The 23933-nt window shown below is 45.6% G+C and overlaps 1 protein-coding gene across 6 annotated transcripts in view; it reads left to right on the top strand.

The window, feature by feature from the left end:
* Positions 1 to 23933, top strand: part of LOC118224246 (vang-like protein 1) — a 58037-nt gene that overhangs the window by 7121 nt on the left and 26983 nt on the right. For 3 of the 6 annotated variants that reach the window (XM_035411559.1, XM_035411557.1, XM_035411560.1), the window contains exons 2-4: positions 8829 to 9099; positions 18583 to 18712; positions 19549 to 19587. In XM_035411559.1, coding sequence (XP_035267450.1) covers positions 9029 to 9099; positions 18583 to 18712; positions 19549 to 19587 — 240 coding nt within the window. In that variant the 5' untranslated portion in view covers positions 8829 to 9028. The remainder of the gene's footprint in view (positions 1 to 8828; positions 9100 to 18582; positions 18713 to 19548; positions 19588 to 23933) is intronic. The other 3 variants (XM_035411558.1, XM_035411562.1, XM_035411563.1) reach the window with 2 other exon arrangements.

Below are 23933 nucleotides of genomic sequence, written 5' to 3'. Positions count from 1 at the left end.
CTTGTGCTATGGGTTACGATTCACTGCTGTGAAGTTCCCAAAATAAAACCTTTCCCACTCTGAGGGGAGCTCTTTTGTACGTGTGGTGATTGTTTCTGGGCTGAAATTTTCATGGTACATCAGCTATCTTTGCTTTCTTTTTTATTGGTTTTCCTCTTGTTATCCAGGAACAGGGAAGTGATGTCATGCTCTTGCCGTTTCCAAGGCAATAGGGTGCCCCTGAGAATAGCTGGTGCATGCCGTTGTTAAAATTTGATGGGAAGGGTTGTGGTTTGGGCCTGGGGCTTTGGAGAGTTGAAGTGCTTGCCGCTGTTTTAATCCTGGCTTTTGCTGAAGAGGTTTTTGGGTTGTGGGGGAATGCCCTTAACTTTATATGCTGCTTTGAACATTCCAAAGTCAATGTATAAGGGAATTTACTGGTTTTTGTAATGTCTTTAAAGGGATAGCTCATTTTCTGGAGGTTTTTTAAAAAATATTTCAGTTGTCTGTGTGTTTTCTGTAAGAATAGATACTTACAGAAGTTTCAGACCACCTGCTGACTTTACAGTGGCTGGAAACTTCAGCAAGTATCTAAAATGTCCTTCATTGGACACAAAATGGGCCAATGAAAACATACACTGAAGCTGAAATAATATGTTAGAAAAGTTCCAGAAAGTGAGCTATCCCTATCCACAAAGTTTTGCTGAGGCATTCTGCAGGACCAGAGCTATTTCTGAATGATTTAAAACCCTTGTGATCTTTCTATAATGGTCATTTTGTGTGCGTCTCATTCCTATATATCCTATTGATGCTTTAATGGTGGTGCCAAGTGGTTGGTTTTATCAGGAATCTTGTTGTGTGGCATTATACCTTCTTGTGGTGGAAATGATCAATCCCGTATTTACAGTGACCAGTCCTGTTTGCAGGCCACTCCCGTCTGAAAGGTGCGCAGCCGGGTGCCTGATACGCCACAGGGGGCGCTCTCATGCGCTGATGCCTAAAATTTGAAAATGGGAAAGTTTGCATTTTCACTTCTCAGAAATATAGCCAGTCAGTGTTACTGCAAGTGTGTGTGTGTATGGTGGGGGTACTTTGAGTGGCGAATGGAAACGGGAAGATGCAGAGCCCGCCCCGGACAGTCCGCGCATTACTGCTCTGCGTCTCCATGGCGCCCCGAGGGCTCACATCGCTGTGGCGGATTCATGTCGTATTGTTGTGCATCCGTGTGCATAATCTTAATCTTGTTATTTCAGTGGGCTTGGATATCTTTGCCCCCCTCCCCCCCACTCCTGCTCTTGCTCTCTCTCTCGCTCTCTCTCTTTTTCTCTCTCTCGTTTTCTTAAGCTAAAGCAACAGCTATCAAGCATTTTACGCTCCATTTCAGGACGTCCTCGATGCTTCGTCTTTCTTTCCCGTCCATTCTTCAGTTCGTTCTTTTCCTGCTATTCCACATAAATGCCTGTATCAGCCCTGTCATTTTCTCTGAGTGCCAGCTGAGTTCTCTCCGTACTCCCTCTCTTTGCGTATGTAGGTAGAAGGCCTTTTAAATTTGATTAGATGTGCCTGCCTGGGCATTCTTCTAGCTGTTCCCGACCCCTTAGGATCAAAAGTTTTATAAGACCGGAGATGATCGGTGTGGTTCCATAGAGAGCCAGAAATACCCGGAAAGAATATAGTTTTTTTTTTCAGGAGACGACTGAATGAAACCACTGTAGAACTCCTGTGTAAATCCTGGAATCGGAACAATGTGTGTTATGTCTTGGGTTGCCGTGATGATACCCATCTGCGTTCTTTTTCCCCTCTCTGTGAAAAACCGCCTGAATCTCATTTTGAGGGTCTGGGCTGAGCTCTCCTGTTCAGACGCTGTTGTCATACGACTGGGCTGGAATGCAGCTCGTGGAGATTACCATTTGATAAGGGTGAGCAGCGGATGGGGGTGGGGCATTGGGGCTTTAAACTTGCCTATACATTAACATAGCTTCCTTTCGGGCACTGGGATTTGATTAATGACTCTCAGAGGGTAGTCTATCCTTGAGATATATGAAGTTAATGATAATAATAATAATGGCTCATAAAACCAGGGAGTGTTTTACAGTATATGTTTATTAATGATGAATGTTGAATGGGGCTTTCTGGTGTTTAGTCTGGGTTATATTTAAAATATATCATGGGTGTCTCTGTCAGTGGCCTATCCTCCAGACGTACACTGATCTCGGATCAGTGCTCACAACTCCGTGCGACACACGGGGTCTACATGCTGTTTTAGGTAGTCTGAGGAAAGGGGGAGTCGGAAGAGGAATGGGGTGGGGGTAGTGGAGAGCGCTCTTCAGTTCAAGCATGCGGCTGTTTCTCTCCTGTGTTCAGCTATTTCCAGCGGATGTATTTTATCTGAGGAGCATCTGTCCTGGTGGGTTCTTACTGGGAGGGGGGTTAGGGGTGGGCTTGGTGAGGGTGTGTGCATGCCTGTGTTTGGCACTCACCCAGGCTTGGTCAGGCAGAACCAGAGAGGGGTGGTGAGGGCAGCATCTGGTACACTTTACTCTGGAGAGATATCGAACAGTTTCAGGGATTACACCGATTCTGGTCCCCCTTTGTTTTATTTAGCTTTGTTTTCCCTCTTTGCTGATCAAGGATAACTGCTCAGGGAAAGTGGGCTGAAAGCGCTGGAATGGGGTGGGACATTTATCCCTGTTTGTCTCTGATAGGTGGGTTGGAAAGCACCCCCTGATCTGATACAGCAGTTATTCCCTGTCCAGAGGATCTGCACTGAAATCACCCTCTCAGCACTGAGCATCTGTATGATGTTTCAGTGACTGCATGTAGATTGCAGTTGCAGTGACTGCATGCAGATGTGTTTTGCGGTCCTGCAGTGTTCCAGGACATGTGTTTGTCCTGGGGTTTTGGTTGATGGGTTGTCAGGGCAACTAGTGGCCATATTTGGTCTGGGGTACACATCACAAGGAAAAAAACTAATTTAAAAAACGCAGGCCCGGGCAAGACTGCTGCACAGTCTGAAGGGAAGCTACATCTCACAGCCATCAAAATCCCCCCATGTGGTCAGGGGTTTGATTCCCACCCACGACACTTTCTGGCAAGTCCAGGTCAATTCAGAACACTTTTGGACTGCTTCGTCAGGGATTTAAGTAAGGTTTGGCATGCTTATTTGGTCTAATTAGAAACCTCTGGGAGTGAAATTACACTTGTCTCTTTGATCGTTTGAATCTAGGAGATATGCGCTAAGGAAGTTTGGGCTTGTTAGAGCGACTCCATGACTTTGACTTGCCATATCTACATTGCTATAGGTCATAGTATATCATTCATATATAATAAGAACCTGTAAAATTGTTCTTATATCATTTTAAAGGTCTTTTCCAGCTCTATCTTTACATATATTCTGCAGTATGTTCACTCCAAAATTAAAGGTAACAGAGTTATGAGTGTTTATTTTCTTGATTAAGTTGATCTCCAGTAAAACATTTCATAGTGGATCGCATTTTCACCAGATGTCATCAACACCTCCAGAAAATTTGGTATTGGGTTTTTGAGTCGTTGCCAAGATATCATTACTCATCTGAAGTGGCATCAGATCACCAATTCTTTACAATGTTGTTGAACAGCAGTTAATGATCAGTGCTAACAGACATAGTCAAGTACATGCAGAATTACAGTGCACCTTCTTGATGGGCCCTTTAAAATGATACAAGAACCATTTCTCCGTGACCTGTGGTAATAGAGTTATGGCAAGTCAAAATCATGGAGTCATGCAAATCAGCCCTAATTTTCCCTTATCAACCTTAATAGGGACCTGAGAAATGTGTAATGTTGGTGGCAGGAGTTTCTTATAAGACCAAATCACCATGCCAAATCTCATTAAAATCTGTGACAATGCAGTCCAAAAGTGTGTTGAATTGACCCAGACTTACCCTTTTCTGTACTGTGATGTCATCTCTATTTTTATCCCTCTCTACATTCCTCCTGTTTGAATAAAGTGAAAGAATACAAAATAATGGCAGACTGCCCACTCTCCTTAATAAAAAAATAAAAAGACATAGGCCTGGATTCAACCTACGCTTGTCCTCAACTTTTCCCTGGATACAATCAAAATTTGGCAAAAACTTCACCGTCCCTGTCTGTGAAGGTAACGAGTAACACTTGAGACAAAATGATAGACAGATGTTAGTTGAATCCAGGGCGCAGTACTTTGACAAAATAAGAGCAGTTGCAGATTATTTGCCACTAGAGGAGAATTAGCAAAAGCGGTTTGTCGTGTATTACACTGTTTTTATCCTCCATTATCCTCCATTGTCCTCTTATCCTCCTCTGCATCCAACCCACAGGAAACTGCTGGGGTGATGAACCCATAGCATCTGCTGGTTTTTATTTTCATCTTATAATCATTAGCCAATTCAGCCCCAAAAACCAGGCGTTACAAGTTCATCTGTGTTAATTGATCAATTATGTGCAATGTCACGATGAAAACCAGTAGGCCTCTAGTACCAGGACTGGGCACCATTAGTCAACGCTGTACTCATTCACTACACTGTATTCGCAGTAAGTTCTACAGGTGTGCTGCAGATTGAATGCGGAGGTATAGCAATTGTGTTTGAGCAGCAATTCACTTTAGAAACAGTTCACCTGAATTCTGGCCCATAGCTCATGATGTCTGTGGAGACATGTTGAGGTGCGTGGGCTGTAGAGATTTTGTTGCTTTTATAAAGCCTCCCTTGAGGAGAGAGCCATCGAAGGAGTTTCCTCAGCTGAGGACAAGTAGTGAACTAGTGAACTGAGCCTCAAGGTTTTGTGCAGACGCAGTCAGGCTTGAATCGGTTTGCCCACGTTTATTTTTTTCTAATCCGGTCACAGGCGTCTGTTTGTCCTCGTCTTAAAACCATTGCTCCGGTCCTTTGGTTTCCTGCAGACGGCGGTCCCCTGCATTGTGCGCGTGTCTCTGGGGGGCTCTTGAATCCTTTCCAGGGAATCTCTCCTCACAAGGGACTGGGCTTCCAGCCCCGCTGTTTCTAAACCCATACATCACCTACAGTCTGATGCTCCCAGCGCGCACGGCCTTTGTTTGCACAGTCTGTCATTCTGTGGGCGTCCCGCTGTTTCAGTGCTTTAAAGACTTCAGCTCATACTTTGGTGGCCCGCTATGCATGAAGAAAGCTGATGCATGAATGGGGCCTTTTTGTTTGACATTTCCCCACTGCACTGCAAAAAAAGAAAACACAACTCTGATCAAGGCCAGAAGACATGGAGATGAGTTATGAGGAGAGCTCCATCTTTTATTTTAAACCCTGTGAGCTCAAAAACATCTCTGGGTGAAACACTGTTTGGATTTTTTTTTTGAATGAAGCATTGGGGGGTCTTCTGGGGCTGTGAGTGTGAGGCTGACACTCTAATCCTTTAGATTAGAGTGTGTCTGTGCTTGGCTCTGTCACCCAAGAGTTCATAGCAAACAGCTTTTGGATTTGGCTTTTTGCCACATCTTCAGTTGCAACCCCAGTTCCTCTACAAATGAGCACGCTGCACTACAGATGATCACACTGCACTACAGATCAGCACAGTGCACTACAGATCAGCACGCTGCACTGCAGATCAGCACAGTGCACTACAGATCAGCACACCGCACTACAGATCAGCACACTGCACTACCGATCAGCACGCTGCACTACAGATCAGCACACTGCACTACCGATCAGCACACTGCACTACAGACCTGTAAAGTGTAGTACATTATTTTACGCTCCGCTCCACTCCACTCCACGCCTCTGCAGGACGTTGCTGCCTCACTACCTTGAAGCTCCAGTGATCCGTTGCCGGGATAGCAGCATTGCAGATGCAACTGTCAGAGCTGTGCACGCCGCACACATGATGGGTGAGATTTGTTTCTCTGTTCTGCGTGCCTGACGGGGAATCCTTCAGCAATGTGGAAACGGCTCGGCATCACAGTGTGAAATCACATTTCTTGTGTCAAAGGATCTAGTGAGAAGAGCAGTGAGGTTTTTAAAAAATATATGTTACAGGGGGTTGGAAGGATGTTAGGAGTCCTACTGTTTTGCAGTTGGCAGTTGTATAATTCTTTTAGGGAACATTGATATTGTACATGACGGTGGTGATGTTCTTGAAATGAAAAGCAGGAGCTGCTCTTATTCTGGAAAGTATAGGGCTCCTTTATGTGGTTGCAGGATTCAAGTATTTCTACGGTAGCAGGGTACTCTGGATGATGAGATTGACTCGGCATCAGGTGTATTTAGGTGGAAACACTACAGTCTCTTGCTGTTCAATTCAGTTCACTTCAATTTCAGTTCAATTTGCTTTATTGCCATGAAATACAAATGCAATTATTGCCAAAGCATACATATAAATAATATGTAAAATAATAATAATAATGATGATGTAATAATATATAACAATAACAGCAACGACAGCAACAGAAATAAATCAATAAATATGTACACTCTCTCTCTCTCTCTCTTATAATCTTAATCTTGTTATTTCAGTGGGCTCTGGTTTCTTTTTTTCCCTTTTCTCTCTCTCTCTCTCTCTCTCTCTCTGTTGTGCCAGAGGACAGTGAATGTCATGAACAGTGATCAGTACGTCATTGCAAATGGATTTTTTTTTTTTTTTTTTGCACCAGTCCGGGCAATTTGTGATGTCAGTGGGTCTTCATTAGCAGGCATTTACTTCTGTCTGATTAAGTGACTCATCTGCCCGTCACAGCCCACTACAGAGATCAACGCTCACAGAACAGCAGTGGGCTTTTATATTTCCTTTAACTTTTCCATGGTCAAAACGCATCATCCCCGAGAAACTGCAGCAGGAAATACCAGAGCATCATGGGAGATTAAGGGAAGAGGCTGACTGCAGGATTTACATAATGTTGCCATGAAATTTTTTAATCTCAGTGACCAGAGTGGTCATTAATAAGCATAATACTGTTTGAATAATCCTTCAGAGCCACAGGATGGAGATTTCCTCCTAACCAAACTCATAGGGATGTCCATAGAGATGGATAGTCATGGAAAGGGTTTAAAAGTCAGGGATAGCTGCCTAATTAAGAAAGCTTTAGAGAAAGTGAAATACATTCTTCTGTCTTGCTTTTGCTAGTTTTATGCCACTTTTTAAAAATCCTAACCCTAACCCTAATTTTGAAATATCACTGCAGTCATAATGCTACTGTAAATAAGTTTTACAGTAGCATTTTCTTTTGTTATTTCAAACATATGGTTTTGTTATTTCCACTAACAGTGGTCATCAGTCACTGAAGAATCACGTGTTGCTTTGTAGACACAAAAAGAAAGTAAAATGCCCTGCTTTATAAAAGTAGCCCTATATCCCATATTAACAATGGCCATTGTGGCAAAAATAAAACCTCTGAAGTCATACACTTATCCATTGACAGGTCACGGAAAATAACCTTTCAGTGGACTTAAAAATAATGCTCAAAGAAGACTGGGGAAACTGGACAAATGTGCTGTGCCAGGAACGTTTAACCTCACTTTCTATGAGCATGCTGGGAACCTGTGATGTTACTGGGGCTGCCCGTGTGGGTTTATATGTGCATTTCCGTTATTCTCTGCGTTTCCTTCAGGAAACAAAGCGTGTTTGTTGACCGTGAGACGCAGAACGCTGCGGTCGGTTCGCGCTGACTCCTGCCTCCGTCCCTGTTGCACTGAGCCAGTGCACGTGCCTCGTAGCCTTGCGGTCGCGCTGTGAGCTGCTGCTCTCCGGGTTTTCTCTGCGTCCATGAGCTCGGGCTGGCCTTAAGCTTTCCTCTCCTTCTGACACCATTATGTCAATTTTTAATGAAAATTCTGACCTTTTCCAGCGGCAGGATCTAAATCAGTGCTGGTCACAGAGCAGGTCACGTCTCTGGCACACGGTAACACACACTGTTAGGTGCTAAGACCAGAGCAGATTTATCACTGATATCAGTTTTGTATTCATTTCCCAAAAGTGCATAAGCTTATCCTCACTGGTGCTTTAATTGTAAACCTGCAGAAATGACTTGCTTTTTGGTGCCTGTGATTATTGATTTTTCAGTTGCTGTTGAAGAATGAAATATTCCTTTGCAATATGGACATAAACTTAACCATGCAAGTTTGGTCCATGTCACTAAAGTGGTTCATGTGGACACATCATTGATGCCTCAGTTATTCAGGGTGCCAACAAACAGAGAAGTGTTCCAGGTGTGGCGTTTGGGTTGGCGGTGTTGAGTAGTTTCTGGAGTGCACTGCTGATCTAAGTCCCTCCTCCTGCTCCCTGTCTCCTGCCCACCAGCTCCGAGTCTCTTCCCCTTCACCTGAGGAGCAGGTGCACACCCCTTCTTGACCTGTAATCTGTGCTTTTAGCCAACCTGACTTGCATCCTCGTACAAAGCAGGAAGTGGGAGGAGCCAGGACATGGCGATGCGGATGCGGAGTGGAGCAGTCTGGCAGCAGCTTTATGGACCTGGCATCACAGCTCCACATTACATGCACATAATGCCTGTTTGATATACAACAAATTACGTGTTTACACATACTGGCATAAGCAGTGGCGTTAAGTATGCGGGCAGGTGTTTGTGTGGGTGCGTGCAGGTATTGCGAGAGTGTATTGTGTGAGGGCAGGCAGGTGTTTCGTAGGTGGGTGTAGCGTCGGTCTGGCCCATGTGGCTTGAAGAAGAACATTATTCTGCTCTTCATGCAGCAGTGAATGAGATCTCACATCTCTGGTCCCATTGCTTTTGATTCCTGTTACAGATTGTGTTAGGGGTCACGTTTGAGTGGCTTAGTGACCCTGAAGCTGGAGTGTATCTGCGCCGTACCCCCTGTCTGAATGTATAATTTGACTCCTTTTTTCAATTTCAGCAGGTTGATGTTTTCTCGAGGGGAGCCTCCAGGGCTGAGTGCGGCATAGAACCCCAGCAGCACGAGGTCTCCGCCAATCTCCCGTGTGAGCTCCGCCTCCTGCAGATTAGACTGCCCACAAGCTCCGCCTGCACCTCCCAGGCGCCAGGCCCAGCAACCTCCACGCCCTCGGCCAATCGGCGGGGCAGGACAGCGTCGCCATGGACACGGAGTCAACCTACTCTGGCTATTCTTATTATTCTGGCCGCTCCAGGGGCTCCCACCGCCATGGGTAAGTCCCATCTCCTCTCCCTCAATTTCTCCTGCTCTCTCTTATTTCTCCCTTTCCCTCTGTCACTCTCCCTCATTCTCTCTCTCTCTCTCTCTCGCTCCCCCCCCCCCCCCGCCTGTCTCTGTCTGGCCGTGGTGTAATTTGTCTGTCGTTAGCAGAATTGTAATGGCAGACTGGTTCAGGAAAGGAGAAGGCCAGCACTCTGAAGTAGTCATGGCGATGGGGCTTCCGTTCGCTAAGCGGCGGGGTCAGGAGTGCAGGCTGGCACGCACCTGTCCGCAGATGTGCCCACCAGCCAGTCGTGAGCGAGTTCTCACACACTGGACTGGTTGACACATAGTGACACCCCCCAAACCCCGCCCACCCTGCTGCAGCCCCTCTCCTCTCACTCATGGAAAAGTCTGCAGTTGCTCTTGATTACTCATCCTCCCTTCCCCCTTACTAGGAAGTGTGGATAGATGTGCGTGTGGGACTGGGGTGTGTGCAGTCCAGCTTTACAGTGTGTAACAGTGGAGTTAGACCTGGGCTGCCGGGTGAAATTCCCAGGCCAATGACAAAATTATATTATTGTATTATTCCCGAGGCTGGGAAAATAATGTTTCAAGTTCACAGACCATTGCAGCCCTCCACCCCCGCCCAAAGGCTCGGAACAACGTAGATGGCAGCCCTGGGTTGTAACCCCTCTGTACCCCCTCCATAGCTCTTGATCTAAGGCTGTTCTTGAACCCTATGATGCCACAGTCACCCCCCCTCCACCACCACCACCACACTCCCCACTCCCCACTCCGCACATCACCACAGAAACAGAGGAAGTGTCTGGTTTCACTCTGCTGTACCTCGACCCAGAGAACAAATGGAATTATGTCCAAGACTTGGGGAGGTGGTGAGTGGGGGGGGGGGGGGGACTCTCAGGGTAATCCATTTACTTGGAGGATGACATGCATGAGAAAGAGCCTCTCGGTTTGCATTGTGAACTCATTTTTGTGCGAGTGAGACTCGCACACACCCAATCCCTGGGATTTCCAAGAACGTAGGGTTTCCTGGCGGAAGCTGCTGTCTGCGTCATGCTTTTATTCATTTATTCTCATTAATATTCATGTGTTTCTGGGGGGAAATGAAGTGAGAGGACAGGTTTGTCCACAAGCCGCACGTCAAGAAGAAAACACTTTCTTGGGCATTTCACGGCAGTGAACGGCAAACGGGAATTATTCTAACCCCGGCTCCCGTACTCATACTGCTGTGGTAATGTTTTTATCTTAGCAAAAGCGTCTCAAATATGCTGAATCATGGGGGTATGTCCATTTAATTCCACTCCGCTGCTGTTACGACCATCCCCTCAGATCTCAGGATGTGCGCATCTCATTTCTGGCTGTCAAAAGGGTAAAGGTCTAACAAATGTATGTGTGCATGTAGTATGCACAGACAAAACTCAAACAAGAGCCAGATAGCTTCTCCAATCCAAACAGCATGTTGAGTTATCTTCGCTGTAGGAAACCCTTCTGGCCTGCTCAGTCTTCAGTCCCCTGCAGGGCCTATGCCTCTATTTTCTTCTCTCCATATCTACTGTTGTGGACATGCAAACATAAAGGACAACTAAAGCCTGATTTATGCTTCTTCGCATGACCCTTTCGACAAGTGTCACGTGACAAAAATGAAAGTGTTGCATGAAATTTTGCATTTATACTTCGGCAAAGAGCAATAGAGAGGGTTCTGTTGTCTATGGTAACGAGATGCCAAATTGCTCATGCTTACATCTGTGAAAACATTGCGGTGCCCGGTGAAATTACTGAGAAATAGGGGAGGAATAAATTTGATACCTACTTTTGTTTTAAAAAAATGGTGCAAACAGAAGGTGCTCTGTCACTCAGATAAACCGAAAATAATGACGTATCCATGACAATGAATTTTGGTGTTCCGTTTGCCTTTCAAATCAACACTGTGACGAAGTATGAAGTTCTGTGACAACAAAATTCTAAAGATGTGCAACACTAAAAAAAGTGTCGTGTGACACTTTATTCCGTTGATAATAAGTCATTTTTGTCATGCGACGAAGTATAAATCAGGCTTAACAGGACACATGGTTGCTTTCCGTCTTGGAAGCATTCCAATCCATGTTTCCGCTGTTCGAAATGGGGAAAAGTTAGAGCAGAGGCTTAACTGCTAAACAGAGCTCCTGGGTGTGTGTGTTTTTGTGTGTGTGTGTGTGTGTGTGTTTGTGTGTGTGTGTTGAGGGGGGTGTACTGATTTCCTGTGGATGCTCTTCAGCCAAAGTCCTTGTCAGACTGATAAGGTCACACTCTCTGGGATTTGTAGTTCAGTGTGAACCTGGCAGCACATTCCAGATGCCTTTGAAGAGCAGACTGAACCATTTTATTCAGCTCCTGTGGGTGCGCTAGACAAAAAGAATCTGTGATGTAGAGACACCCTTTGCATTGTGGGCAATGACATGTAAAAATGTCAAATATTCACATGCATATTTCTGTTCACAGGCATATGAAGGCCTGATTAACTGGATTTTAAAAAGCGGGGTTATGTGCTGGAACCCTCAGTGAGAGGTCTCAGGGAATGTCTGCATTGTATTGATAATTATTGAATACTGAAATGGCACATTAGCTGGTGCTCAAGTGGAAAATTGGGCCTTTTGATTTGTTTGAATGCCAATGAACTATCATTGGACTCGCCGTGAATGGGGGCTCAAACAAATTAACAAAGCGTGCCATGTCCTAATCCCTTTTTCCTGGAACGGCCAGGGCGGAGGAGGTCCCAGTGCTGCCCAGAGGCTCTGAATCCGTATCCGGAAACTTCCGCCATGTCCTGGCTGCTGTTCTATGGCCATTCAGGAGTGTATGCATGTGTGTGTGTGTGTGTGTGTGTGGAGGGCAGGCTGTATATGTGTGTGTGTGTGTGTGTGGTGGGGGTGTGTGTGTGTGTGTGTGTGTGTGTATGTATGGTTAGTGTTCTACAGTGTGATAGATTGACTGAGCTGACTGAGTGAACTAGAGTTTTTTTTTTTTTTTAAAGTCCTTAACTGGACACTGGACTGGACGCGGGGACTGGCCCAAAATAAGGAACAGCGGTGCACACGTTGCTCAGGGCAAAAGACACAGTTTTAATGAAAAGGGTGGGAGCCCAGTGTATTTTGCCCCGAGAAACGTGTGCCCCAGTGTTTTCTTTTTATTTTGGGCCAGTGCCCCAGAAGTGTCAGGGTAAGGAGTTTTTTTACTTTAGTTTGACCTTCCTGGCTGTTGAGCACCGCTCCAGTCCTCTTTTATTTAGCTGGCTTGAAGCGCGCTGGGCATCTTCTGTGTGAGCTGACTGAGTATTGTGCTTTGTGCGTTTAGCCTGACAGCAGCATTATCAGTCAGGCAAAACAATTTGGCTAAAGCCCCTCACAAATGATGGGCTTATATTAACACCTTTCACTCGCTAAGCACTATTTTTCTCCCCCTCCCTTTGTGTAACAAACCTAGCCTGGGATTGGCTTGGAGAAAGAGAGGACTGTGCTGTGATTGGCTTGGAGAATGGAATGTTGCACTGTGTGTGTGTGCGTGTGTGTATCCCATCCAGCACATTATTTAGCATTGCTAATAATTAAAACTAGGTTGATTGCTTCAAATCATCCAGGACATTATTTAGCATTTCTAATAATTAAAACTAGGTTGATTACTTCTATGTTTTACAGTCAGTTCCCATCTATTCTGAGTGGCAGGGTAGAATTTGCCTGAATTGAGTTAGTCTGTATGAAGCTATAAAGATATTTAATATATATTGATATTACCTTTTTCTATGTTATAGTGACTCCAGAGTATCAGTACTTTTTAATCCACTATCACTCCGTTTGAATATATGGACATTTTGGGCGATGGGTTAGTTCCAGGTTTTGGGAACGCAGTGTGGTCCCTAGCCGGGAACTAGAGTCATGATTAGAGGGGCAGAGATCTGGCGCCAAAAGTCAGAGTGGGGCAGAGGTTCCTCATCCAGCAGGTGTACAGAGGAGATCTCTGCTCTGAAACTTGACACGGACGAGTGCCTGCTTTGCAAATAAAGGGCGGCATTGTAATGTTTGAGGGGCCTGTTCCGTAGCGGGGTGTCTGCCGGATGTCGTGCCTGTCCAGGTATGTCGGATACCTGACGGTCCTGAAGGAAAAATTGGTCCGGACCCTCTCCCCACCCCCCTCCCTGAAGAAAAAATAAATAAATAAAATAAAAATTTTAAACCTTGTTTGTGGCTTCAAAAAAAGTATGCACCACAACATGACAAAAGATGAGTGCCAAAACATAGGCTCCGTAGATATTGACCACATATTTTGTCCGGTGGTAAAAAAAAAAATTTATGTTTAGTGTCCCTCCTGAAAATATTCCACAGTTTGCATTCAGTAAGAGCATGGAAAAGGCCATTATGAAGTCTTACAGTGGCTTACAGCCCTTGTGTCCAGAGCAAGTGTATTAGGGCGTTTGCCAGCATTGTACTTGTTTTAAAAAAAATATGTATCTTCATTAATAATCTACATTTATGCCGTTTCCTTCACGAGGAGCCGGGCGTTTGTGTTTACAACTGTGTTCACAGAGATTGAAGGGGGTGTTGACTGTAAGTCTGCGGCAGTGAACTTGCAGACGTGCCTCTGAGTGACGCTAAGTGTTCGCTCTCTGTCCTCTGCAATCACAGGTGTGATGCCGCGCTGCGTGTTTTCTGCCTCGCGCTCCATTTACGGTGTAATTTGGTTCTGACGGCACCCCCCCCCCCGGTCTCCACGGCCCATTTGCGCGCTGTGTGAAGGAAGGTGCGAGCGCTCGGAGATATCAGAGAAAAGAGTGTGTGTGTGTGTGTGTGTGTGTGTGTGTGTGCGCGTTTGTGTGTGTGTGCGTAAGAGAGAGAGAGTGCATAGAGAGCTTTGACAAGAGTAGTATTGCACACTCAATCTGTCTGACTCAAAGGGGTGTGCTTAAAACCTCATGCACTGCGAACCTGGTTCAATTCTGAAGCTCTTAGCCTTAGTGTTTGCTATTTTTTTGTTTTAAATAATCCCCCATCTCTCCTTTTCCTCCCCAAATTCCCAACTGTCATCACTGTGCCACCACTACCCTGCCACTCACCCCCCCCAACCCCCCCACACCAAAAGCACTGCAGCGAAAGTGCTGCTAGCACCAATCAGACGAGAGATGTATCTCTCAGTGACAACGGATGAAAGTGTCTCACGATGGGCTACATGGCCTGTTCTCCTCATTATGTATTCTTATGTTGTTCTGATAACATTCTAAACACTACTCCACATAGCATTCTAAACACGACTCCACACAGCATTCTAAACTCTACACCGCACAGTATTCTAAACGTTACTCCACACAGTATTCTAAGCACTATTCCATATAGTATTCTAAATGCTACTTCACACAGTATTCTAAACACTACTCCATATAGTATTCTAAACGCTACTTCACACAGTATTCTAAAAACTACTCCACACAGTATTCTAAACACTACTCCATATAGTATTCTAAACGCTACTTCACACAGTATTCTAAAAACTACTCCACACAGTATTCTACACAATCTTCCGCACAGAATTGTAACTAATACTCCACACAGTTTCCTGAACACTACTCCGCACAGTATTCTGAACACGACTCCGCTTTATAACTGCTGCTCCACAGCGCTACCTCTCCACTTGATATCATAACCACTCTTCCACTGTTTCATAACCACCCTTTCACTCTGCATCATGATCATTTTCCTACTCTGTCATAACCACTGCTCCTCTCTCTTTCATTTTAAGAGATGAGTGTGCATAGCCGAGCATCACCGAGGACCTTGGGGGATGTGTTCTGAACGGCGACCCTAATCGCAAGGCCCTCATATATATCCAGTTACCACTGGCTAATTGTGCAGTCTACGATCATCATTATTTCAATTATCGTAACTAAAATAACTTCAGTCAGGGTAATGACACTCATAATTTATTCAGAGCTCTTGCTCATATATTACATTAACTCCACTTGTGTGGTTTTCACCATGTTGCTGATATGTGGCTGACATTAGTTTGACTGATGCTCTGAGTGCCTAGCACCCCTTCCTAATTATGTTGTTCATGCAAGCAAGAGAAGGCTCAGTTCTTTCAGATATATTTGGATATATTTGGCTTAGATCAGTTCTTTCATGTCTGTGTATATCCAACCATGGTCATGTCTTGGCTTCAGACATCTTACAATCTCCATGTTGTTGTTGGCCTCCACCAATCAGACTGCAGCCTGGGTGTAGCCCTGTTTGTCTGTTCAGTCTTCGGATTGTGGACTGCGTTTGTGTTAATCTTGGACTTGCTGTTATTCTTACCAGATCAGCTCCATGATGTCATGGTTGTGAGTGGTCTTATTGTGTCTGCTGGTCACATGACAACTCTGGAGAACGTCTGTTTCATCCTTATTCCCAGTCATCCTGAAGCAAGCTTTGCCTTTTCCGGTGTGAGTGGTACTGTAATTTAACAGTCGTTAGCCAGCATTTAGTTGCCTTTACTTTCTCAAAGGGGAAAAGGCAGCAAAACTACCTTTTTGGAAGTAGTCAGTTGGCAACCTTTCTTGGGTTTTTACATAACCACTCTCCAGTTAGGTGGGACATAAACCTGTAAGTGCACATGGTTCTGTGCTTCCCCTGTTTTCATCAAATAAGGCCATTGAATTGAAAAACCTGCCCTTGAGCATGATTTTTCCCTTTGATGTTATTTTAATTGGATACTGGTTTGGCTCATTACATTTGCTTTATCTGTGTTATCTGAGGTGCAGGCAGGTATTCTCATTCAGTTACTATGTGTCTAGTCTATGCGTGCTTTCCTGCAGTAAATTAAGTGATCTGTCAAACAAGCAGTCAGTCATTCAGGCAGGCAAGCAACTAGCTGGAAATTTGGAAATTTCCAAAGAGAGGATTACTAATCTGCGAACCAATGGAATTGATTTTCTTAAGTCCTTAAGGATACGCAGTTTTATTTCTTTAGAGCAGATGTGTTGGTTTGACAGGAAGTGACTTTGGAGGACAGATCATTGTCAGGACATTCCCAATGCCTGATTGGCTCTGAGGATAGATGAACAGTCGGAGAGTTTGGGAGTGCAAAAACCAGACTGCTCGCACGCAGATGAACGGGGGAGGGGAGCGCGTGCTCACACACAGGGGAGGGGCGTACCCCAGGGGCCAGCCTGGGATGCCCCCCTTGCCTCGGGGAGGGCCCGTCGGGCCCAGCTGTTACCCTGCAGCCGCTAGCGCCCGTCTCGAGCGGTGTTCTGCGGAGATATCTGCGGAGGCCTGCGCAATTTCATCCGCCACGTCCGCGTCAGCCTTCCCCCTCGCTGCCAACACTCGCCGGAGCCCCCCTCCCCGCCTCCTCCACTGCAGAAACGGAAACCTTCTGAAGCTCTTCGGCGGTTACGCTCTCCGCCGTGATTGGCGAATCCCTGGCGTGCGCGCGTGAGATTTCGCGGAGCGCTGAGGAGAGAGAACCTGGCGGCGCGTTAGTCGCAGGCCTTGCGAATGTGTGAACGTTCGTATTCATTGGGGTTGTCAGGTAAATCTTGTTTTTCTGTGGAGTTCTTTCATTTCCCACTGAAACCCGCGCGTACAAAAAATGAAGCATTAACCATTTTCTTTTTATTGTCCGTAACTTGTAAGGCTCTCTTCTTTACCAGCTCACAATGCTGGTGAAGGGTGTGGTTCTGGGTGAGACGGTGGTGTAGTCCTTAGGGAAGCCGATTGTCAAACCCATATTCCAATCCACCCGTATGCGGAGGGGGGTTTGATTTCTCGCAGTGATACCTTCTATAGTGTTACCCTTTCTATGCCTGTATCCCTCTCTGCTTATTCCCCCCTGAATAAAAAGGGTGTGGTTGCTTGGTCTGAGTAGAGGAATAGTCAGCAGTCCAAGGCTGGGGGCTGTTGGAAAAGAAGAAGGGGAAAAAAGCGCACACCATATCTCATAGGTCACTCTCTGACCGATCATCCAATGAGAGAGCAGAGATTTGTGGCTATCGCCTGTCTCATGGCTTGCAGGTCACTTTCAGGCCAATCATCCAATGACCGATTTGTGGCCTCCCATTCCAGTTCTGCACAGAGGCTTGGCATGGGTACCATGGAGACATACTTACAATGTGTGTACTACATGGAATACATGCACATATGGAGTTATTCTCTCAACAAAAATATAATTTGTTAGTCTTGAAATTGCATTATGCCTTTACAACAAAGTGTTAATGAGTGGGTGACAAAGTGAGTGTGGGGGGAGGGTGGGTGGGGGTGGTTAAAAAACATTATCTACCTCCTGTATTGAATATAAAGAACACGGTTCCCAGTCGTGAAATGACTCTGTTCGAAAGAGAAGGGATTTTCTTACTCCCTGTCTTTACTGAAAGAGGATCATTTAACCCATGAAAAATGCCTATTGTAGATTTAGCATTCTTTTGCTCAAGGTTTTTTTTTTGTTTTGTGAGAAGACTCAAAATAAGCCACTCCTCTCCATCACCAGTGTTTCTGAACGGACAGGCCCGGAGCGTGACTGCCATGCCGGGCGATGAATACCTTCAGGGCACGGCGATAGTGATGGGGGGGGGGGGGGGCTTTGCGTGGGCTATGACCGTAAAGGCGCCAGATTAGCCGCGGAGGAGGCTCTCTGCTCTGATTGTTTCGGGGCCTGTAATAGAAGCGTAATGGGCAGGAGAGCGCTGATGAAATCCCCCGTAAGGCTGGATGGGATTAGGCTCCTGCGCTGGAGGCGCGGGTCAGAGCCGGCCGGGCAGCCCTGTGAAAGAGGCTCGCCTGGGGGGAGGAGGTTATCGGTGGGGGGGGGGGAATGGAGGAGCCAGTGGGGGAATCTGTGAATCTGCACTGCTCCAGCAATCTTGACCTGGCCCCATTGACATGAGGTTTAAACGGGTCTGTGTGGAGACTTGGAAAATGTAATGCTGGGGAATAGGGGCAGCCAGAGTGACTGTGTCTGGAGCAGGCTTACCGGCAACAGGATTTTCAGCTTTGTGTGTGTGTGTGTGCGCGCGTGTGTGCGTGTGTGTGTGTGTGCGCGTGTGTGTGTGTGTGTGTGTGTGTGTGTGTGTGTTTGTGTGTGCGCATCTATGTATGTGTGTGTATGTTTGCATGTGCATGCGCGTGTGGATATGTATACATTGTTTGTTGTTTGTGCAGTGCTAAGCTCTGCGAGCCGCTTGCTGTGGGAAAATTAAAAAGAGGAAACAACAGAGCATAAAGACCCCGGAGGGATTAGGGTCGCAGAGACTGCTGGGGATAATTCGGTCTGTCCGGTGTGTTCCAGCTGGTTCTCTCCGCGTTCCCAGGGATACACGGAGATTTGCACCAAAGGGCGATACTGCTCGCGAGAATGATGACGATGGTGATGATGATGATGATGCTGCCGGTCTCTTCCTCTGCTGCGCTCTGAGCATTGCCATGGCGGCCAGGCCGACCTCACCCCCCCTGTGCACGTGCGTGTGTTTCAGGGAGCGCAGCCGCGACCGCCACAAGTCGCGCAGCAAGGAGAGCAGCCGCTCGGAGAAGTCCGTCACCATCAACGCCCCGCCCGCCGAGCCGCTGCTGGGAGACCAGTCCGCGCCTCGAGAGGAGGTCCAGGTGGGTCCCCCGAAATGCCGCCGCACTTCCTCCCCCCCCCCCCCCTTACCTTCTCCCCCTCCAGTCCCCTGTGCAACCCAACATCTGCTCTGCCCTAAAACCGAAAAAATTCCTCTCAGCAGCTTAAAAAAAAAGTGGAGGTCCAAAATCCCGCCACAGGATTGGTTATTCCTCAACCTCATCTGCAGTCGGATTTACAGCTATTTGACAATATAAATATATAATTACACAGCAGAATAAAAATAAGTTTGGGGTAATGCGTGTGGATTTGCAGTGAACAGCAGGGTGCTGTCAATGGGTCCATTTGTCATCCAGCTGTCTGTCTGTCTGTCTGATGTGTTTGGAGTGAGTCTCACTGTGGCCAGAATAATGCTGTTTTTGGAGATGGGAAGGTTTGGAGATGTGGGATTAGGCTCTGGAACTGGTGATTTCATGGGGTGGGGTTTCAGGATGAGGTTTGAGGTTGTGTTGGCCTCGTGCCTTTCCTGTACCTCAGTACTTGGTAAAGGTCCATGCTCAGAGTGAGAGGCAGAGACAAGTATAAACCAGAATCTGCTTCCCTGTGTCACACACTGGCACACAGCTTGTGTGGGGTCCTTAGCTCCTTAGCTCTGTGTCCACCCCATTCAGGGACTTCCTGAAGAGCCCAGCTTGTAATCCAGATCCAGACAGTTTGAAGACGCTGCTGACACAGCAGTTAATACTTAAAAAATTTAATTAAATTAAATAATATTTATATAATTTTTTATTCATGTTATGCTTTTCTTCTTGGCCATTTAATATAATCTCATATTTTGCTTTCTGCTTTTTTTACGCTGGCAAATGAAATCGTGCAGACGTCTGTGGATATCTCCGCAGAACACAGCTGGAGACAGGTGTATTTCACATTTGATTTGACTTTGTCCTGTTTTGCCATTCAGGGTGTTCAGTATTACTTTTCTTTCATATTGTATTGACATATGTCAGCCTAATACCATATTTTGAATTCATCTGAGTAATGGGCAGAGAGAGAATAGAAGGGAGGGAGAGAGGAGAGGAAGGAGAAGAGAGGAAGGAAGGAAGGAAGGGAGGGGAGAGGAGAGGGAAAGGAGGGGGGCAGAGAGACATAATGAGAAGTACGCACCTGCATGCAGTCACATGACCACCTGCATGCAATCACATTCAGCGCTCTCATAGGGCTCGTCCCAATTGGAGCCGATGATCCCTTTATCCACCTGAGAGTGAAACGAGCAGCTTTTGGTTCGCGGTTTCAACGCGTCGCTTAAGCTCGGGCTGACGGGGCCGTCTGCAGAGGCATGCTGGGATACCAGGCCTGACTGCGGAGCTCTGCTTCCCCCTCTCTCACTCGGCAGCCGTTCATTCTTTCGAGCCGCGGCGGGCGAAGAATAGCGCCAGATTGGCTTCGCTCTCGATCACGCAGCCAAGTCCAGGCAGGAGGTACTGTTTCCAGGTTTCCCGGCGAATGCTTTGCACTTGCTGTAAATGTCCCCTGAAATGGCGGTAACTCGGTGATTGAGCGCGAGCGTGTAATGATGATGGCTTCGGCCGAAGCCTCCCAGGTGATGGAGACCGGCTGATGTCAGAGCGGGCCTCGTCATGTGCAGGTGATCTCTGCCCGCATCGCCGTGGTTACAGATTCCGCAGGCCCGAGACTGGCGCGGCTCTGCAGGCTAGCGTGTCCCCTCCTGTGCGCACGCCGCTGTTTGAAGTGATCATGAATATTCAGATTGGGGGAGGGGCTACGGGCGGTCTCTCCGATTTCAAACCCCTGTGTGGTTTCTGGAATTAATTTTTGTTTTTGATCCCAGCCCCTCTGCTATTGAGGTTCTCTTCCCATGTGAAAATCTGTGGCTGTGTTCAGGCTCTTCAACACCACTTTCGAGGTGTTAAATTCTCACCTTCATAAAATGGTAAGTGACCGAGCGTGATGCGAAACCCGGAACGCGTAATTCAGAATCTGGAATCTGGAGTTCATAGCAATTCCTGAACATCTTTGTCATGCCAGAATAAAAGCTATTAGCTCCCTAATCCTGGCAAAAAATCATCATCATTATTAGTATTATCATCATCATAATCATTGCCACCATTGTTGTTGTTGTTGTTGCTGCTGTTGATGTTGTTGTTGCTCTTGTTGCTGCTGCTGCTGCTGTTGTTGTTACCTTTTTACATCTGAATTGTGATGCTGGTCCTTACATGTATTTTTCTCATGGACACAAGTGATTAGACTGTGCTCTTATAAGGTAAAAATTTGGTATACGCAAATGGAAGTTCTGCACTCAGTAACGCTTATTTGATGATATTTGTTACTCAGACCCTGTTTTACTTTATAGCGCAAATGAAAACTACATTTTACCTGTGTAACAAAATATTTAAACTTTATTATATAGCAGAGAGAAAGAGACTGGAGAGCAATTGAGTCTCCATAGCCTGGGTTTTCAACTGGAGGTTCACGAACATACTGCTGTAGGAGGTCCACGACTGCTCCTCCTTTTAAAAATAACTCTTCTTAACTTATGACAGGGGTCCCCTGGGTGCCTTTGAGCCTGGGTGGGGGGTCCTTGGATCAGAAAAGGTTGAAAAGCCCTCTATAGCTTTGCATGTGGGTTCAGCTGGTAATTGACTCATTAATATTTTTAATAATTCATAAATAAAAGAGGTCAGATGCGCAGTACATTTTCACTACATTTACAGCATCAGCGGTGCACTAAATGCAATGTTTCTCCAGCACATCAATGATGTGTCATAATATTGACCTATCATTTTGGCCATAAAGCATTGGATCGATGCCAATATCTTCGTTTTAAGCTATTGTGGGCCAATACCAATATGGCCCCAATATTAGCATGCATCTCTCGTAAAAAGTCATCAAGCTGCACTGCACTTGCCCTTAAACCAGGTGGAGCACATTAAGTAGGCGTGGCGGATGTGCAGGAGGTGGTTTTGGAAATGGGACTCGGAAACCTTTTGAATGGCTTCTGCGTTCACATTACAGTTTGATGCTGTAGAGTTTAGAGTTTGGAGCATAAAGGTTTACTAAGGAACAGCTCATTGACTGTAGGATGTGTGCCAAGCCATTTGGATCTGTTAACCACATCTTTATGGAAATAAATGGTGATGGGTACTGTGTGTGTGTGTGTGTGTGTGTGTGTGTGTGTGTGTGTGTGTGTGCACGCACGCGTTCATTCTTGTGTTTGTGTGTGGGTGGGTTTGTTGCATGTGTGAACATGCATGTGTGTGGAGGTGAGTGTTTTCTGGTGTGTTCCTGCACACATGCATCTGTGTGTATGCCTGCTGTATGTTTCTGCGTTTACAATCACATCATGCCATACAGCTGCTGTTGTTACTTCTGTGTTGATGTTCTCCCTAATTGGAGTTATTTCAGTTCATCTGACTAGCATGATTCTCCTGCGTCTCTCAAATACTCTCACACAGCTGTACTGCCCTTCTGCCTCTTCTGTCACACTGCACAAACTACTGAAAATCTGTAATCGCACCTATGACATGGCACACTCAACTATTACAGGGCAATACACACATACCCACAAGTTTAGCTCTGTGGAAACCCAGTATTGTATTTTCAGTGTGGTTGTGGGGGCCTAATTTTAATGTAGCACAAATGGGACAGGGAACTCTGCATGCAAAACGCTCACACACGTCCAAAGCACGCAGCCATGTTATTTGTCCGAGCACCAAGGTTCTTGGTTTAATTCCAGCTCATGTACACAACCTCAGTACATAATTCATTATGCTGTTCAGGTGGCATAAGCTGAAATATGTTAGCAATGCTTATTCTTGACCCTTGTTTTCTGCTCAGTACGACTTCAGAATTTACTAGCTGTAAATGCTTGGAGATCTATTCATCAACTCTATTTAACTCTGGTTGCTGTTGTATATTTCATGGGTCTGTGGTGTTGGCTGTTGTATATCCAATCTTCAATACAGAGGTTCAGAGACCAGCACGTGCGTGTTTTTTTCACTTGTGGAAGGAAGCCATGAAACGCAAATGCAAAGAGATTAATGTCTTTGTAGATGCTTGTTTGTATTTTTATCTTGCTCCTTGAAGTGGTATTTCACTTTTTTTTAAATAAAAAAAATCTTTAAAAAAACCTTTAAATACATAAATAATTTTGAAATATGACTTATGTTTAATGTCTGTTTTCAACTGGCACCAATAGTTTTTATGTGCAACAAAGGCTTTTTGATACTGACCCAAGATTCTGCTAGACAGTTTCTGTCTGCCAGCTTTACAGCGGCGGGGTGTCTCAACATTGTGGTTTAAGCAACAGAATGTGTTTCAGGTTATTCCAAAAAGTATTGTCTACAGCTACATTATTTTTCCAAGGGTTGTGCGAATGAACAGATTGATATCATAGCGTTTATTCAGAATTATTACATAAATGCTGGTTTTTATATTTCGCCGGTACTTCCTTCCTTCCCAGTTTTCAAGCAGTGTGAGCTCTTCACACCCAAGGATCCCTGTAGTAATGCTGACACTGGAAGTAGCACCATGGCTTCCTTGAGCGCTGTTGTCTCAAGTGTCTTGTGCTACAGGAAATGCTTCTTACCCAAAAATATGATTAAATATCATTTTTTAAGAATGATCCAGTAATACATACACAAACAACCTCTGCGGGCACGATATCACTGTGAAAGTTGCATTGAACTTTCTTGCTTTAAACCATGAGCCAATGCTTAAATTTTTATCATTATTATGATTATTGGCAGTAGTCCTAAAAATAATGACTACAGCACTTTGCTGCTGAGTGATTTTACCTTTATAATGGAGCTTGTTTTTGTGTAATTATATCTGTAATTAGTGTAACATAATCTGCAATTATAGTAGATGACCTAAGCACTTTTCGAAATGCACTTGAACAGCAGGATTCCTGAGGAATTTACACTCATGAGTACAATGTCCTTTAAAATGGCGGGAAAGAGGATATTTATAAGCCCAGCACTGAACACACCATGTGAAATTAGCGCAGAATGTGCTGGCAGCAGGGCTAATGTGTCAACCTGAAGGAAGCTGGAGATCACAGTTCATGTGCAGTTCATTTATGTGAAAAATTGTTCAGCTAGGCGGTAGTGTGCATTGCATCCTGGGAACCAATTTATTCACTCTTTGTCACACCATTTTAATCTGCGAGCACAGTCTCTTCATTACACCGCTTGAATATTGAAATCTAATATGTCGGTGCAATGTTGTATAGTGTCGTTAGAG

The sequence above is a fragment of the Anguilla anguilla genome, chromosome 3 (genome assembly GCF_013347855.1).
Source record: "Anguilla anguilla isolate fAngAng1 chromosome 3, fAngAng1.pri, whole genome shotgun sequence".
Lineage (NCBI taxonomy): Eukaryota > Metazoa > Chordata > Actinopteri > Anguilliformes > Anguillidae > Anguilla > Anguilla anguilla.
This window is presented reverse-complemented; position numbering and strand designations above follow the sequence as displayed.